Source organism: Tachysurus vachellii, chromosome 16, assembly GCF_030014155.1.
Source record: "Tachysurus vachellii isolate PV-2020 chromosome 16, HZAU_Pvac_v1, whole genome shotgun sequence".
Classification (NCBI taxonomy): Eukaryota; Metazoa; Chordata; class Actinopteri; order Siluriformes; family Bagridae; genus Tachysurus; species Tachysurus vachellii.
The window spans coordinates 13,784,112-13,802,105 of NC_083475.1; the positions used below are offsets into that span (position 1 = coordinate 13,784,112).

The 17,994-nt window shown below is 37.0% G+C and overlaps 1 protein-coding gene across 3 annotated transcripts in view; it reads left to right on the forward strand.

Moving 5' to 3' along the window:
- Positions 1–11,323: 11,323 nt before the first annotated feature.
- mdfic (MyoD family inhibitor domain containing) overlaps positions 11,324–17,994 on the forward strand; it is a 130,926-nt gene continuing 124,255 nt past the window's right edge. For all 3 annotated transcript variants that reach the window (XM_060889719.1, XM_060889717.1, XM_060889718.1), the window contains exons 1-3: positions 11,324–11,577; positions 11,853–12,020; positions 14,584–14,718. In XM_060889719.1, the coding sequence (XP_060745702.1) occupies positions 11,930–12,020; positions 14,584–14,718 (226 nt within the window). In that variant the 5' untranslated portion in view covers positions 11,324–11,577; positions 11,853–11,929. The remainder of the gene's footprint in view (positions 11,578–11,852; positions 12,021–14,583; positions 14,719–17,994) is intronic.

Consider the following 17,994-nt stretch of genomic DNA (forward strand, 5'->3'; position numbering starts at 1 on the left):
GTTTCAGCAACATATATTTGTTATCATATCAAAGAGGAGACATGCCGTTATCAAGAGAGAGAGAGAGGAACTCACAGCCTGTGGGCCTTTCTCTGGCGCACCATTCCTTATTCCATTTTATCTTTCTCAGTGTTGACTAATGTCAGTAACAGCTACCGGTAATAAACTGCTTGTTAGGGCTTTGCTGTTGCCTTCGAGCGAAGTGCTTTGATATGCTGTCAGCCCATTTGGCTGCATTTCCTGATTACTTCTCTTCTCGACTGCATGTTTATTGATTGAAAGTTAATAAAGCGCGCCACCACATGAATGCCTTCATTTAGCAAAAGACGTTCAGCGTTTGAAGTATGTCTCCATGTTTTGTTTTTCTGTGTGTGTGTGTTAGACAGCTTATTCTAGATATATGCTAGACGTTCCTCTATGTTCCTGGAATATAAAATTTCCACAGCTCAGGATAATCATGTCTGACCGTTTCAGAGATTCACATGTGGTTTTTAAACAATTCATATGTAGGCTTTCACAGATTATTCATGTGTCATAGACTTAAAACATGTAGGCCATGTGGTTTATTTTCACATATGATTCACATGATGATTCATTTATTTTCACATGCGATTTTTACACATGGTTGATTATTTTCACATCACCACATATTGTTCACATGATGTCAATGTGTTGACTTGAGTTCACATGCAATTTTTCAGGCCCGAACATCATGCCACGTGTTTTTCACATGTGAGCTGCATAATCATGTATGTTAAACTTGATTAAACTGATCACAGGAAATATTTGTGTTTCTTCTATAAGGTAGATTCTTCTTTTTCATTCTTAAACATTGATGATTGTTTTATTGCGATAAATATGAAGCATCGGTTGTGTTTTGTTTTTCACTGCTGTTTCCTTACTACTTTTGACTAATGTCACAGACTCACAGATGAGATATCTTTTTTAACTTGAAGCGCTTACGTCTCTGTTCAATCATATTTAAACATTTTGCTTTCATTTTTTTATTTACTTTTGAAATCTGTTTTTGCTTTACTATAAATATCAACATGTTTTGATCCATTTAGTAATAAAGAAGCTGAAAAATAAGTGACACACAGCATGGCCGGTCAGACCAAACACGAATTTCCAGCAGGGGAGATGATCTGCTACATCTGAGTTAACTTTTAAAAGTAAAAGAAAGTACTTTTTTCATGCATATATGAGTTTTGCTATATTTTCTGTGTGTTGGATTTAAACCACTGACATACTTTGAGCGGTCGTAGTCCACACCGTAGTCTGTCGGTTGATGACCCCGGATTTATATCAGGCATTTTTCCCAGAACCAGGATGTCATCAGTCTCTTTGTTCCTCTGTTCATCTCTGTGATTTACTTCAAAGTGATAACACGTCGTAGGAGAATACTTGAGCTGCCATTGCAGCAGAAGGCCTTTTCTCTTTTCTCGTGCCTTTGTTGTGTCTATCCACAGAGCTGTGGTCTAGCATCAAATCGTAGTTACAGCTTTAAAAATTCAGTCAACATTGCCTGGCAAACAGCAGCCTCCTTCTTTCCTATTCATGTATGCAGGTGTACATTGTATCATGGCGCACACTACTGAGGGCCACAGAGGCATGACAAGGCCATTCCATCAAAATTTGATGTATTCATTTATGGTGGCGAGTGAGCCTGTTGTTTACAGATAGCATGCTGAAGTTTAGCAGGCAGGAAGAGGGCAGGTGAAGAGCGACTGGAGGACGCTGCTTATCTGAGAAAGGAGCTGGACGCCGTGCCTCTGGCACAACTCCAAATTGTGCCTTAGAAATTTCATGCAATTCAAATTCTCCCCATGCTACTAGTCTAAGTGATGCTTTATTTTGTGTATTAGGGTTATACATCTGAGAGTGTGTGTGTGTGTGTAGTGAGCACTTGCCATGTCCCCGCTGTCATAATCACTCTCCAGCTGTATTTACACCCTTGTTTAGTATCGCTTTCCCAGGGTTAAACTAAAGTGCTTTAGCCTGGGGCTGGCTCTGAGCTTTGTGTACCAGAACACTCCTCAACTCATACTTCTCTCACCTCCCTCATCTCCTCTCCTTTCCTCTCACATTCCTTTTTTTAATTACTTATTATAAAATACCCAGTGGCTTTACCCATTTCACCAAGTCTGAGCTGCGGCTAAATATAAATACAGAGCACTGAAAGTTCGTTTACAGAACTCATGGCTGGAGTTTAAATTAGTTACTGCACCTCTGTTACAAACACACACACACATTTGTTTTATTATTCTTGTGAGCACCTTCTGTTTACATTATTATTAATTTAATTAATTAATTATATTACATATCTAAATCTTGAAGCATGAGTAAACTAAAGTTTTTTTTTTTTTTGTTTTTGTTTTTTGTTTTTTTTAACAAAAGCTGTATTTCTTGTAAATAAATAGGGGAAATAAGCAAAATGCAGTCTTCATCATAGGGACTAGCCAAATGTCCCACAAGGTCAAAACTATCAGAAATTCCAAACCATTTGGGCTCCACCGAGATGTAACACACACAGACACGCACACACACACTCACACGCATGCACACACACACACACACACACACACACACATCTGTCACATTTTGCAGCTTTCTTGGATCCAACCCAAAAAAAGGGAAGAAAAGAAAAAAAATGTCTTCTTGTCAAAATGTATTATGAACATCAAAACATTTCTGTTTACAACATCACAGTCATGTCAATTAAATCTGATAAATTATTCAAACATTTATCTTCCCCCAGCCAGGGGAATTTTAATCATGCTCAGTATTTACTTTAATTTAGCACTGTCAAGTGTGGGTTTGTGTAAAATCCCTCATATCATTAAAGATTTATCAGTTGAAATCTGTTTGGCTTTATTCTGCCGTTAATTGGCTAAGCGACATGCGACGGCATTCTGCCAGCAACAAGTGATGCTGTGAGATGGTGTGGGATTAGTTGGTCACATGGACAGTGACAGAAAGAAAGTTTTCACTAGGTACAGCATCCTCAGAAATCCAAAGAAGATACAATCATCTTGCTTAAGAGTCAGCTTTGTGCCACTATCTGTGTATGTGAAATTGTGTACAAGTGTGTTATTTTACTTAGCATTGGTATAGCTATAACCGACATAAGTGACTGATGACCTGAGTGGAGTAAACTGACAATATTTATACAATTCTTTGTTAAAATGCATTACAGTATGCAAATGAAGGAGGGGCTAATTAATTCTGTACTTATTTGCATATAAAAAAAAATATATATAATAATTTTAATATATCCTCTGGTTTCCTCCCAATTATCAAAAACATGTCCCTTTCCTAAAAGTCCCATTTGTGTGTGTGTGTGTGTGTGTGTGTGTGTGTGTGTGTGTGTGTGTGTGTGTGTGTGTGTGTGTGTGTGGTCTTGGTCTCAGTGTATAAGTGTGTATAAGTGTGTAAGTGTGAATGAATATAAAAATTGAAAGCAAATCACAATTTTTTCTTATGGTGTTTGGAAAGATTAAGCACCAGCTCAAGCACTCAGACACTGTTAGTAAAAATGCAGTGAGTGAGCAGGCCAGTGACTGAGGCCTAAGCTGACTTAACTAACACTGAAGGCCCGTTTGAGGCAGGAGATGCCTTTCTCAGAACACACACACTGTGTGACTTATGCCTCATGGCCACTGTCATAACCACAGTCAGGTGTCTGCCTTGAGCAATGCTCACATCTTCAGGCCTGCAGATGGTCTTCAGACTGAACCAGAGAAAAAAGGGAGGACTTGTTTCCTCAGATTTAGGCACCAGACAGACACGAGAAACAACCTCTAAAATACATGTCCATATGTGTGTGTGAGGGTGTGTGTGTGTCCCGAGAGAGCTAGATATACGATGATGAGGGGATGGCGAGGAAACGCTTATAGAGAGGATGTGAGGGCAATATCAATGAATGTATTCATGATATTTATATATTTAAATATATTTATAAGGGAATAACCCATAGAGGTGGTGGTCCCAGTCTCGCTAATGATATGTAAATGGAGTGTAATACCTAATGTTTTGTTCTGTCTCAAGTTTATGGAGGGTGTGTTTGAGGAACAGAATGCTTTGCTAAAAAACAACAACAACAACAAAAAAAAAACAGTATTCTGATCTTTTATTCATGATACAGCCAAAGATCTACACAATCTAACACTAAGATGGACAATGAGCAACCACAAACCAACAAAATTTGAGGCTTTGAATGTTTTTACTTATTCATAGATGATATTGTTAATGTATTGAAAAGTCATTAATAACTACAGACAGTGAGTTATTATATTTCTGAAGGTATTTTTCTTTTTTAAAAAGAACTTTTTATTCACCACAAGTCCATTATTGTATTGAAAAATCTGAACTGGTCTTCAGGTGTGTTTAGCACAATTTGTGTTTGGTGGGTAAACAGCACTTATTCAAAGGTAATGATTGCAGTGGTGCCGAGGGCATCTCGAAGGTTCATACATTTGCATCTCTCCCAATATCATACCGTGGGGAATTCTGCTTTCAGATGAGTTTGACTGCATTATATTAAGTCAGGGAATACATTGCCCACTGATAAGCACCATATTATATTACCCTGAAAATGACTCTGTGGAAACATCCGTTGCGTACACACAGCCATCAGGGGTGTCTAAGCCCCGGCTATAGATTTTACACACTGCCCTGTGTCAGTGGTAAACACTCTTTATTGTGTTATTTGACTGGATATTATTTGTTAAGGATTGGTGATCAATATGAGAAATCAATGAACATGCGGTCAAGTCTCTTAAGCCCAGAGCATTGTGACTGCTAGTTGTGTGGTCTAAAAAAAAAGAAAAAAAAATTAATCATGTGCCAGATTTACACTTCAGACCAGCAGAGATAAATGCAAAATGAAGCACCACACACTATAGCTTAAATATAGTTTTGAATGTGTTTTATGTATTCATATATGTAAATTTTTAATTAAAATAGTACAAAGCAAAACAAAATCTCTTGTAAAATCTCCTGATGGCTAATAACACTTTCATATTCTTGTAGTTTTTCTATTGTATAAAGTATCATAATAAGTATAATATGAAGTATTTTAGATTAAATCAATTTGCATTTTATGAATATTATTTATAAAGATCTGCATACATTTTAAGCATCTTTTATTCATATATCATATACAGTAAGAAAGAAACGGGCAAATAAGTGAGGACATTATATTAAACGCTAAATTGCTGTTTGTATGTCTACTTGATTGGCAAGTTACCGTTTACCTCTGCAAATCTGCTTTGCTGATGCTGACATTTGGAGAGTTTTTGATTTACATAATTAGACAACTTTGATCAGTGATTTGTCTCTTTTGGCTGTGATGACTTGTTCCCACACACACAGCTTGCAGTGCAGTAATACTCTGTCATACACAGAGCTGACATTTACAACAGCATGTTCAAAAAAGTATGAAAAATACCATACACACACTCACACACACACACACACAAATACACTCACACATAAACACACACACACAGATACACACACACATAAACACACACACACATACACAGATACACTCACACATAAACACACACACACAGATACACTCACACATAAACACACACACACACACACACACACACACACACACACACACACATATAAACACACACACTTTTGCTATATCAATACATACCATCTCAAAAATAACTAAAGCCTGTCAAACCATTTTTCAGGTAAAGAGAGCCTGATGGTTATCAGATCAATGTGCAGCATTGAAGAGTTTAACAATATCTGAGATATCCCATAATCGTCTTACCTTTCCTAACATACATTAGTCAAAAACCTTTTTTTCCATTTAAATGACATATGGTTTTTATATGGTTGTAGTTCCTTATTGTTCTTTAGTTATTAGCAAAACATATTGTCAAAAATATGCATTAATTTATTAAATCATTAATAATCTAAATAGTGAAATAACTGAACTTATTAATAAGGTTCTAAGGACAAATAAAAAAACTTAAACACTAAGTGGGTGCAAATGTTTGACAGGCTGTGGAGAGTGAAAGTAATGAGTCCACAGATTCGTTCCCATGGTAGAGTCTGTCCAAACCTCTGTCCAACATGACGTGTTTGGTAAACTGTGCTTTCGCTGCTTTAATCATCCCACATATAAGCATTCCATGAGGAAATAAGCTCTCATGTTAAATGTCAGCATTTAGTAACTCTATTTATCATTCCTTATGTAAAGTCCTCACATACAGAGCTGCTCAGTTCTCTGAGCTAGCTCCTGAAAGCCAATGCACCAGGCCTGACCAGCAGAATACAGGTTATTAGAAAAGATCTTGGTATTCACCATTGTATGTGCTGGACTTTAATTATTGTCAGTGCACCGCATTGCCTTTGCTTCATCAACTAGATAAATATTTGACTGCCATTGCAGAAATTGGAAGAGGGCTCATTTTAGAGGCTCTTGGTCCATGGTTAAACCTAGCTTCCAGTGTTAACAATGCCATGTCGATTCCTGCACTGCAGGTGCACACGGCATGAGGTAAATTAAACCACAGATTTGGTTAAAAGAAGAATTAAATATTACTGCATTTCCATGTTCTCAATATTTAATTACAACCTACTGTTGACTGAAACCTAATCTTGGACTTTAAGGCAGAGCATTGAATTAATCAGAGACGTCCAAAACGTTAGTATTCTCTTACTATATTTCAATCATGCATAAAGGTTGCTCACCAGTGTGTTTGTGTGTGCGCGCGTGTGTGTGTGTGTGTGTGTGTGTGTGTGTGTGTGTGTGTGTGCATGTGTGTGTGTCTGTGTGTGTATGTCTGTGTGAGCACACACTGATCTGTATCTACCCAGGAGTGACCATTACAGCGTTTGTTGGTTCCTGGCTGGCTTGTGATAGCTTTTTGTATTTCCCAAATCGGTAAAGCTACAAAGCAATGGTTTAGCATGTAACATATGATTAAATCTAGAAGTTTGATAGATTTCTAATTGAATTCTAAGGCTGGTTGTCTCTGATGTTAACTTTGTACTAATGCACTGTGATTCAATGGACCTTCTGTGATGCTTGTGTCTGTAATGATCCTGAATATCCTGCAAAACTTCTGAAGATCTTTCAAACTGTCTACAGAGAAAGAAAAAAAGCATCTACATATATGTAGCATTCATTCTTCTCTAACGGTTTATATAATTTTTTACAAGTAGGGAGATAAAAGCAGTTATAGAAAATAATTAAGAACTCTTGTGTGTGTGTGTCTGTGTGTGTGTGTGTGTGTGTGTGTGTGTGTGTGTGTGTGTGTGTGTGTGTTTACGATGCAGCCCAGCACAAAGTAGTGTTACTGTTACCTAACTGTTTAACTCCAATTCAAATTGAAGATAATCTCTGTTACAAATCACTGACCCTCGAGACTGCCAAAGATTGCAGATAAACATCGCCTACTAGAACACTTCACTATATCAACAATTACACATGTTTAATAAATCCGTTTATGTGCAGCATCCACCATACAAATTCCTGTATAATATGTTTCTCTGGAAATGATACATAAAATGAATGAGGGCATTATATTATATACACCATGCAACTACAACTACTTACCGAACTGTTTTGTATTAATTGCCACCTTTTGACCAACTAGAATGGAGGTTTCAACACCACAATAATATCATTTGATTTATTGCACACTGAATAATCTTCTTGATCTGAAGCTGAATAAAGAAAAACTCTCAAAAAACTCTAAATGACTCTTGAAAACTATATAAAAAAATTAAAACATTCAACTGCAATGTTTTAATGGAAATCATCATCACATGCAAATAAAAGATAAACCAGTGATTCGAATGGGGTATTTTTCAGGGTGGGTAGGTCTGAATGTAGAATCCTGATTTGTCAATAATCCAGGCTACACGTTCTGTAGCCTGGATTAAGTAATCTCTCTCTCTCTCTCTCTCTCTCTCTCTCTCTCTCTCTCTCTCTCTCTCTCGCTCTCTCTCTCTCCCTCTCTCGTGAAACCTCACAGTCTTGATATGAAAGCTACAGAGTTGCAATAGACTGGATAAAGCAAGATGTCTCCGTGATTTTTGTGAAAGTTCAACAGTTCTCTTTGGCAGCACATTCAGGTCAGCACTTTGATCGCTGCTTTCTCTATTCAGTACCAGTTATACTTTTCTGCTGTGGCTCACAAGGAGTGCTAAGCCACATCTATGCTCTTTCTCTATCTTTGTCTTTACTCCATAAATGTTCTCTTCACAGTACATTTGAAACCTATGGAAAATTACCACTGACAAATTTTTTCACATTTTTTTTAAATAAGGAAAGAACAGAAATTGAATAATGGTAAAATAACGGCAGCTGTAGAGGACGTTTATGGATGTTTATGCAAACAAATTTATGTATAACACATTCATGACTGTAGAGTAAGCGTCTTAGAGTACTTTTGTGAAGGTTACAGTATGTGCTACTATTGTAATACTACTGTGTGGTTCTTATAATGTGTGGAGCAAAAATTGTAGCATGAAGCATGTTTATGAATGTGAGACATTGTCAGTGCAGGAATTTGCTATTCATTTGCAGTTTAATATTTCAGGCATGAAATATTTGTATAAATCAAGATAATCACCCTTCCTTCTTTCTCCCACTCACATGCATAATGCCACTTATTTTCAATTCTCTCAAAAGTTACTAAAGTTTACACATGTGAGACTAAGTTTATTTATATAGATATGCTATAAACTAAACTCACAATACTCAGTGCCATGATAAGGCCAAGCCTCTCTGCCTCTCCCAGCTGTAAGAGGAAGGACAATGTGAACCCATTGATCAGAGACTGTGCTGAAAATATGTAAAAATGACCCTAAAGCCATTAATCATGTAGGTCACTAGATTTCATCTGGTTTTTCACGCTCTGCATGGGAGGGAGAGGGCCTTGTTCCTGGCTTCAAAGCAGGACTTATTAAGTTCTTCTCATTCAGCTGAGACTTCGGCCAGCTTTCTTTGAAGACCTGATCAGTTGCTGATGTGCATTGTGGCTGTGCCATGGTTCAAAGTGGCACCTTTATTTCACTGGCCATTAAAGTCAAGATGAGAAATGAATCAGTAAGTTTCCCATTTTTATTCCAATCACAGAGGCCAAAGAATAAGCTCAATAGCACTAATTACAGGTTTCCTATTCTACTGCTTTTCCTTCTGATTTTTATTCCATAACAAAAACCAAATGCTAGAACACCAAGAGTGCGAAGCTAAGCTCCACAAAGGGCTCCCATCCCCACATTGTAAGCTCAGGTTTTAAAACCTCCTACCTTCCATGTCTACTTTGGAAAATTTGTTCTTAGTGCAGAATAGCAGCTATAATTGAGTGTGAGAATTTTGAATCAGGGTGTTGCATAGTAGTTGGAGAAAGGGGCAATTTTAAAATTTCTGTCTCATTGCAAGTAAAAAAGCTGCTCACTTCATTAGGTTTATTATGAGCTCTGTTTCTATACTCATTAAGTAACTATATGACACTGGTAATAGATGCCAATGCAAATCAGGTTCATTTTGGGGATGGAATTCAACATACTTAGTAGATGAATGATCTTGTGAAAGCTTATATTACCATAAATGTACTATACATTTGAACGCTTGCTGTGAATATTTACTAAATTACAGCAGGCAGCTTTTTGTCAACAGTGAGAGCGTTTTCCTGCATGCATGCACTGTGCACCCCGGTGTTTGGAAAGATGTCACCACGGAGGATTATCTCAGAGGTTTTGGCACACATTCAGCAATCAGGCATGCTGCCAAATGCAAGTGAGCTAACATAGACGTTTCCTGTCATGACTGAGAAGGGACTGTGACATATGCACTTCTGACATGTTCCTGACACCCCACTGACACCATGTGATGACCTGATACAAATGCTATGTCTCTTGCTAATTCTTATGATTTAACACATGATAAATGTTTGCCAGCAGAGTCACCATAGAATTTTACAGCAAATCATCTAACCCTCTTCTTGTGTAAGAATCACAAAGTAAAATATTCAAATGAGAATCTTTTTTTTTTTTTTTTTACATTGTGTCAAGCTGTGCCACTACACTAAACTAGCTTGAGGGAATTTGATGCCCTTTTGCCTCCAAGTAAATGCGATCATGTGGAATATGGTGCTCTGTGGTGATTTTAGATAACAGATAACTCTACAGGCCAAAGGTTCGGGATAAAGCCCTGTCGATGCTGACACTTGCCACTGGTGCAGGGTCTCTAGGAATATTGCTATCTAAGTAATGACTGTCCAAGGAGCATTGAGGCCAAGAGTTATTACCAATCAGTGTGGTAATAGATTCAACACTTATAAATGGAGAAGGGCGCATTGCTGCAAGATGGATTATGTGGGGATTGTGAGTTCAACATTGACACAGATTCATTGTAAATCATTATTCCAGAGACCTAGAGTGATTTCTGCATTATGGGCAGAAAATGGAGTTCACCCAGTCGATGTAGAGAGCATATTTCACATCACCCATGCTTTATGAACTTCAGCCCAAGTAGCGCTAGCACTGGTGCAGTGGCACGTCCAGATTTTTAGACATAGTGTAGAAAAGTGTACCACAAAAACACACTAAGAGGTGATGTCTAATTATGAATTGGATGAGGGCTCATTTGCAGGATTTCTGAATCTTGGTGCATTTTTTATACTGAAATTCAAGGGGATTGGTCAAAAAAACCTACAATACTACAGTGTTTACTTGACATCATTCCCAAGAACAAATCCCTGATCCCATTGTTTTCAACAACTAATTAATGATGACCATTTTATATTAATGACCGATATCTGATCAACTGTGCACTTTGTTCTTTGCTTTTAAATGCTCTTCTTGCATACATTAACACAAAATAAAATAAAGTCATTCCATTCCTAACAATTTTCCTCACTGCTTTCTACCAGTACTTTAATTTGTCTGCTTTCTTATAGCTGTATTAAATCTATTTTGTGTAATTAAATTGTAAATAAATGATTTGACCGCACGGTACTTTTTATATATGAAAAAAAATAAATAAATTATAATATACTATTAAGATCTGTTCTAATAAAATTCTATATGTCCTCAGAAAGTGTCTTCCACTGGATGTGGCACAGCTGAGCACGAGCGTCCTGGGAAAAGAAAAATATCAATTTATCAGTACAATAAACATTAATTAATCGTATAAACAACAGTCTCTTGTTTTCTTGGTATATAAAATGCTCGTTGGGAGCACCTCTAAACAATTGTAAACAAATAAAATAGGGAAAATCCGCCATGCTCTGTGTGGCAGTGCGCGCGTTCATACTGGGTGAAGCTGGCCGTGCGCGCGGAATCCGGATGTGATGAAAAGAAAAAAAAAAAGTTTCAATTCGAATTTTCTTCAACTAACTCACGACTCCGAATCGACTCAGAGCAGTGCAGCTCACTGGAAATGTTTGTTTTAACGGAGTTTTCGTTTATCCTGAAAAGATCCTGAGCTGTTTTCTATCTATTTTTTGAACGGGGGATGAGATTTATTTTGTCACAGGATGATAAACAGGAGGCACCGTTGAAATGAAGCGGTGGAGTTTAAAACGGGTTTAAAAGGTAACTTTTTTAATGTATCATTCGTTTAAAGTAGCTTTGTGCGAAGTGTTACTTGTTAACGTGTCACAAAAGGAACTATTTCGGCTGTTTGAGTGAGTGAATTGGTTACATGTTTAGCTAAGGGGGGGGGGGGGGGGGCAAAAAATTTCCACTTGAGTTTAACGACATCTTGCTGGCTGACGTCACTTTTCTCCTCAAAAGAGCACGAGCGCTGAAGCTCAATGGCAATGTTTCATCTGTGGACACGCTTTACTTGTTTGCGTCTTTTCTGACAGGGTTGACGGCTGATACAAAAGGGTGGCTTGGGTATTTGTTTCGGGTGTGTTCAGTATCTCAACAAGAGGTCTGGCTCATGTCCGCGGAGACAGTGTTACCTCCGGAGGGGCCTGTAGGTCCGGACAAGCAACAGCATGAGACGAGTCTGCTGCTGGCTAACTCCCAAGGTGAGGGATGGCTGATTCACTGCTACTGACAGCTTTTCCATCAGCTTTTATTTACACACCTTCTAACAGAGCTCAAACCTCATCTGTGCACTTTGCACATTCCGTCGCCCTTTCAAAAGCATGGACTGACATAGCAGAAGTAGGCCATAACATGTTGGCTGTATTCATGCACAATGTGTCAATTGTGTGTCTATAGATTGTGTGTCTGTAGTTAAGCTTTGTGTCTATAGATGTTACAGAAGTTAATCTTTCGTTATGCAAAGTACACAATGCTCATCCTTATAAGTGAAATGCTCCTGAAGCTGTAGGAGTTGAAAGCAGTTGTAGAAGACAACTTTCTACTGTTTCTATTCGCCTGAATGCCTTCGCTCTTTAAATAAACACTTTTTTAAATTATTCTTTAATTATGCAGTTACCTCAGAAGTATACTAGAGATCCTAAAGAAATGAGTTTATATTATATAAACCGTGTATGGCCAGAAGTGTTTGGATACCTGACCATCACAGACACATGATTCTTCACCAAACCGTTGCCGAAAAGTTGAAAAGAACACGATTGTTTACTTTTTCTACAAACGTCTTTGTAGCTGTATGTAAAATTAGGATTTACCAGGGTCCCAAACCTGTTTCAGCATGACTGTGGTCATTTACACAAAGTGAGGTCTGTGAAAACATGGCTTGTTAAAGTTTAAGTGGACGAACTCGAGTGTCCTGAACAAAACTCTAATCTCAAATCTATGGGATGAACTGGAACATTAACTGTACGTCAAACCTCCTCACCTGACATCAGTGCCTGAACCTACTAACAGCTCTTACTGTAGCAGAGTGATTACACATCTATTGGAAACCCTTTCCAGAACATGAACATATGGGAGTGAAGGTCATGTACCCGCATACTTATATAATATTTAATGTGACACGCTATATAATCATTGTCACTTTAAAATCTGAATATTCAGTGCTATTACAAGTGTGCCCTAAATCAGTTATAGCTGTGCTATATAGATAGGTAGCCACTTTATGGTACAACTGCCAGGGATTTCTCAGTTTAGCTTGTTTAGCTGATATCGATTTATGCTCTCTATAATTTTTCATCTCCTGAAAACAAAAACTCTGGGATTTTTTACATATGCAAATGGGGTGTGTATAAGATAAATACATGTATTAATATTTTCTCCTGTTGTATTTAGACTTTAACTGGTTTTAGCAGTTTTGGGAAAGGATCAAATCAAAGTATTTTTAGCTACATTTGTGTCATGCGGGAAACCAGAAATTCACTTCCAAGTATATATTATATATACTTAAAAGGTGTTTCCATTAAGAATGCTAATGTTTTCATTATTTTTCAACTTAAGGCTTGAGGGAGTATTTCTTAACAGGAACCACTACCAATTATAGTTTTTAATTAATTTCTAGTTGCTGGTGAGATGATCACATATAAAATAAGCTTTGTCTCATTTTTTTAGCCACTGAACCGTTAACCAGCCTATTTATAAAAAGCATCATTGCATTACTGTCAAAAATAGCAAAGTAGGACAAAGTAAGCAATCACAGGCTTTGCCTGCAAATGGATAATCACAGGACCTTGAAAGCCTCACAGCTAACACTGGATTTCCCTTTTAGGTGTGGAGAATAGAACAATTTATTTCCAACTGTAATCACTAAATACTGTGATGCATTACAAGCTGGCCATATTGCAAGTGTGCATCGATTCATGAAATCATTGTCTGAATAAAGGCTTTCCATAAATCAGTCCTAGGCGCTGGTAACACCATATTCATTTACCTTAGTCTTGTATAATAAGCGGAACTCTGGGAAACACAGAACTAAAAAAAAAACTTGATGTTCCAGGAAAAGAGACATGTGCTCCTGATGACTCATACTGCATTCTCCTCACTGGGAGCTTACATATGTGTTCATAATCTGAAACTCAAGAAAAATGGGAGCATCTCCAGAATATATGTGATGCAGTTTTAAAGTTAAAGTAATGAGGAGTTCTCTCAGAATAGTGGGATTATTTAATATATGAGCCTACTTTTTTGTTGATGAACATTTATTCTGAATAATCAGACATTTCTAGTTTCCGCATTAAAATATGTAAACATTTGAGCAAGTCGTTAGGTTCAATGTCATGTCAATGTTATGCTATTCTGGAAGGTGTATAAAAATGTAAAATTCACTTGTTCCTTTTATATTAGTCAGTCATAGTTTTTGCTGACTTTTTGCTTGTGTTTTTCCTAGTTTAGATGAATACTGTCTTCATGCCTGTAAAAACTTTGGCTGGTATTGCATGCCTTGGAGCAAAGTTGAGAAAATTAGATCCAGAGGTCTGGCTTGGGCTTTAACTCATCGCCTACAATGTTGTGCAACAGTTCATCAAATAAATCTATTTTATCTGGCAATTTTATCTGGAATTTTTTTTTTATTCCTGATTCTGAAACAAATCATTGTTCATCTGTTTTTTGCTACTTTGGCTACCTTAAAAAGGGTGGATATGAGTTTAATGTGTTCTCAGATGGATTGTATGGAAGGCTCTGCAATATATTTTTTCTTTGTTTACATAGACACATGCCACACTGATGCTAAAGGATTGTCTGATACCACAGAAAAGAACACAGCTCCATCTTCCAGAGACCGCTGTGTTGATGTGCAGGAGGACATGAGCAGAGAGAGCCCCGCTCATGGTGACCCTATAAGAAGTAAGTGTTCATTTGGAGATTAAACACTGAGGTAGCAAATACAGTGCAAAATATTGCAACATTTACAGTACCTGCTTTCAGTCAGTTTTCTAAGTAAAAACTTTCTTGTTAAAGCTTAAAATTGTAAAAAAGATTCAGGTGCAGTGTTTTATTTTAACTCATATTGTAGCCTTTGTGAACTGTAGTGGTGGAGAAAGTGATTCACACTTGCCGGAAAGATAAAGAGGTAGTAAAATGTGCAGTTATCTGCTGACTATTTAAACAACTTTCACTATATTTTTTTTTTACATTCGCAGCCATACATTGTATTCTGTCTGTCATCACTTGCATCATAATGACTGTAATGGGGTCTCAGCCTTCGCTAACTCACCTGTCAGTTAGACTCCTGAAACCGACACTCCCACTTAAAACGTTTCTCATTCTTTTCTCTTGATTTCTATTCTTGACTATAATAGCAATTAACATCAAATTAAAATGGACATTATCATTTTTGGAATGACTATTTTTCACTTGTATGTCTTTTACTTTTATTTTCTGATGATTTATGTGTTGAATCATGTTGTTCTAGCTTTATTAAAAGTTATTAAAAATTCCTTCACGTACAATAGCATAGTACATAATAGTGCTGCTTAAACAATAGGTTTAATTTCATTATCAGAAGCACAGTGTGACAAAATTTATTATGATATCAATATTATTTAGTCATATATTCCAGCATGGGGGCACGGTGGCTTAGTGGTTAGCACGTTCGCCTCACACCTCCAGGGTCGGGGTTTGATTCCTGCCTCCACCTTGTGTGTGTGGAGTTTGCATGTTCTCCCCGTGCCTCGGGGGTTTCCTCCGGGTACTCCGGTTTCCTCCCCCGGTCCAAAGACATGCATGGTAGGTTGATTGGCATCTCTGGAAAATTGTCCCTAGTGTGTGATTGCGTGAGTGAATGAGAGTGTGTGTGTGCCCTGCGATGGGTTGGCACTCCGTCCAGGGTGTATCCTGCCTTGATGCCCAATGACGCCTGAGATAGGCACAGGCTCCCCGTGACCCAAGGTAGTTCGGATAAGCGGTAGAAGATGAATGAATGAATGAATATTCCAGCACTAAATGTGTTTCTGATACCCATAAGTTTGTGTTTTTGTAACACCCGTGTCATGCAGTGAGATGAAATGATCACGCTAATAAAATACGTTCTAAATATCGTGAGCAACAAAAAGCATGTACAGTAGTCTGATTAAGTGCTTCCGTTTTGATTTATAGTCCGTGCAAGCATAATAGGACTGTTCATGGCTCTCTTTGACACTCTCTGAATAAATCACCATACCAGTCTTTTTAGGTGCTTTGTTTTATTAGTTCCTTTGTAAAGATCAGTGACATGTTTTAGCTCCTTGATGATCCTTCTGATATGTCTGTCAAGGTTTTTGGTCACCTGGTGTCTTACTGTATTAATGTCACAGTTTTGGTTTGGAAAAAGGTTTCCAGGAAAAGCAGATGAATATTTTATGTATCCCAGTGTCTGATCAATAGTGCACATAGCTTTTCTTCTATATATTCCTCAATTAACTGGTTGCAAAAATGTAGTTCAGGAAGAACACTTTAATCGTTATGCCTTGAGGAAGAAAAAAGTCAAGACTGGGATTACAAACACTGCACTGAGAAACAATACAAGTAAGACAGGCAGACACAGAAATAGACAGATCGGCAAAGAACAATATTATTATTATTATTATATAAAAATAATTATTTTTTGACTAAATTGACAAATATAAACAACTTTTTATACAAAATCATATGATGTGTATATGAAATTGTATAAATGTATAAATATAGCTTCATTAATTAAAAATGTTTGCATCTAGTCAAAATAAAGGCCCCTTTGTTGCTAGGTTAAAGGCAGAGGTAAGTGTATGTCACACTAATAATAGTTTTTATTATAATATAATTTAAAGTGATGGTGTGCTTCTTCCTTAAATGATGTATATGATATTTATCTAGATTGATAGGAGGCAAAATTCACTGCTAAAGCTAGTGTTTTAGACTGAACTTCCTATTTTAATTAAAATGGTGCCTTCTTTAATTTAACACTGCATTTCTAATGCATTGATTGATTGGATAAATTTAATGAACCACTTTGCAAATTTGTGGTGTTTAAAAATTTTTTTTTAGATACATAGAAAAAGAGAAATGTTTTATAATTAATCAGATACACAATATGCAACAGACTCTGATACGCGATACTGCAGCATAAACTACAAAGCCGATGCATGCTTAGATCGGATCTTGTAGAGAATGATCAGCATGTATATTGAGGTTTCTCAGCATCAATACACATTAAATTAGTTTGCTGACAATTAATACTAACATTTCTGCATATATTTACTTCAACTCTGAAATTCTTGTCTGTTATCTGCAGCGCTTAAGTTTAATTATGTAAATGGTTGATGTGAGTTTAGCGCCATAGTCTTCATTGGTAAAATGGTTGCAAAAAGAACGGCCTAATTCTTTATACAAAAAAATGGGATGAAAGTCTTAAGCAACTGGTTTGAACTTAATGTTTTTCTATATACAGCAATTTAGTTGTATCATGGTTGATCATTTTAGATGTGGTTTCCTTTGCAAAGCCTCCTCTTTGAGAGCTGTATGAGTCAGGAAATCCCATTGTGGTTTGACATTGGCATTGGCTGCCCTGGATCTGGGAAATACAGCTAAGGATTTGAGCTTGGTGAATTCAAAAGCCTTTCACATTGAGCAGCAATGATATGTTAAAAAAAAACAAAAAAAACAGTGTGCTCAGAGCCTGATAGTTTTATGTGTGGTATGTAAAGTTGTATGTAGATTTTCTCCCAATGAATTCACATCGATAAGTTTGGATGGAAAAGATGTTTAATTCCTGAATTCCCCTGCACTAGTAGGAAATAATTATGGAAAGAGATTTGAAACAGAGGTTGTGATCGGAAATTTCTCAACACTTGTTTTTGGAGGGGAAAATTACTAACACACCCTCTTCCTACAGTTCCATTGTGTGGAGTGCAAAAAAAAAAGTTTGAAGAGTTTTTTTTCTGGATGTCGTCTAAGAGAGTGTCTCTCTTTTCCTTTCTGTCTCTTTTCCTTTCAATCTCTCTCTCTTACACACACACACACGCCAAAAGCATAACCTACAGTATACATCATCAGTATCATGTGACGTTTCCCCAAGATTTGCGTTATATTTTTTAGATATAAAACTCAGTTGTTCACAGCACATGGCTAAGCCCTTATTAAGATATATATATATATATATCTTAT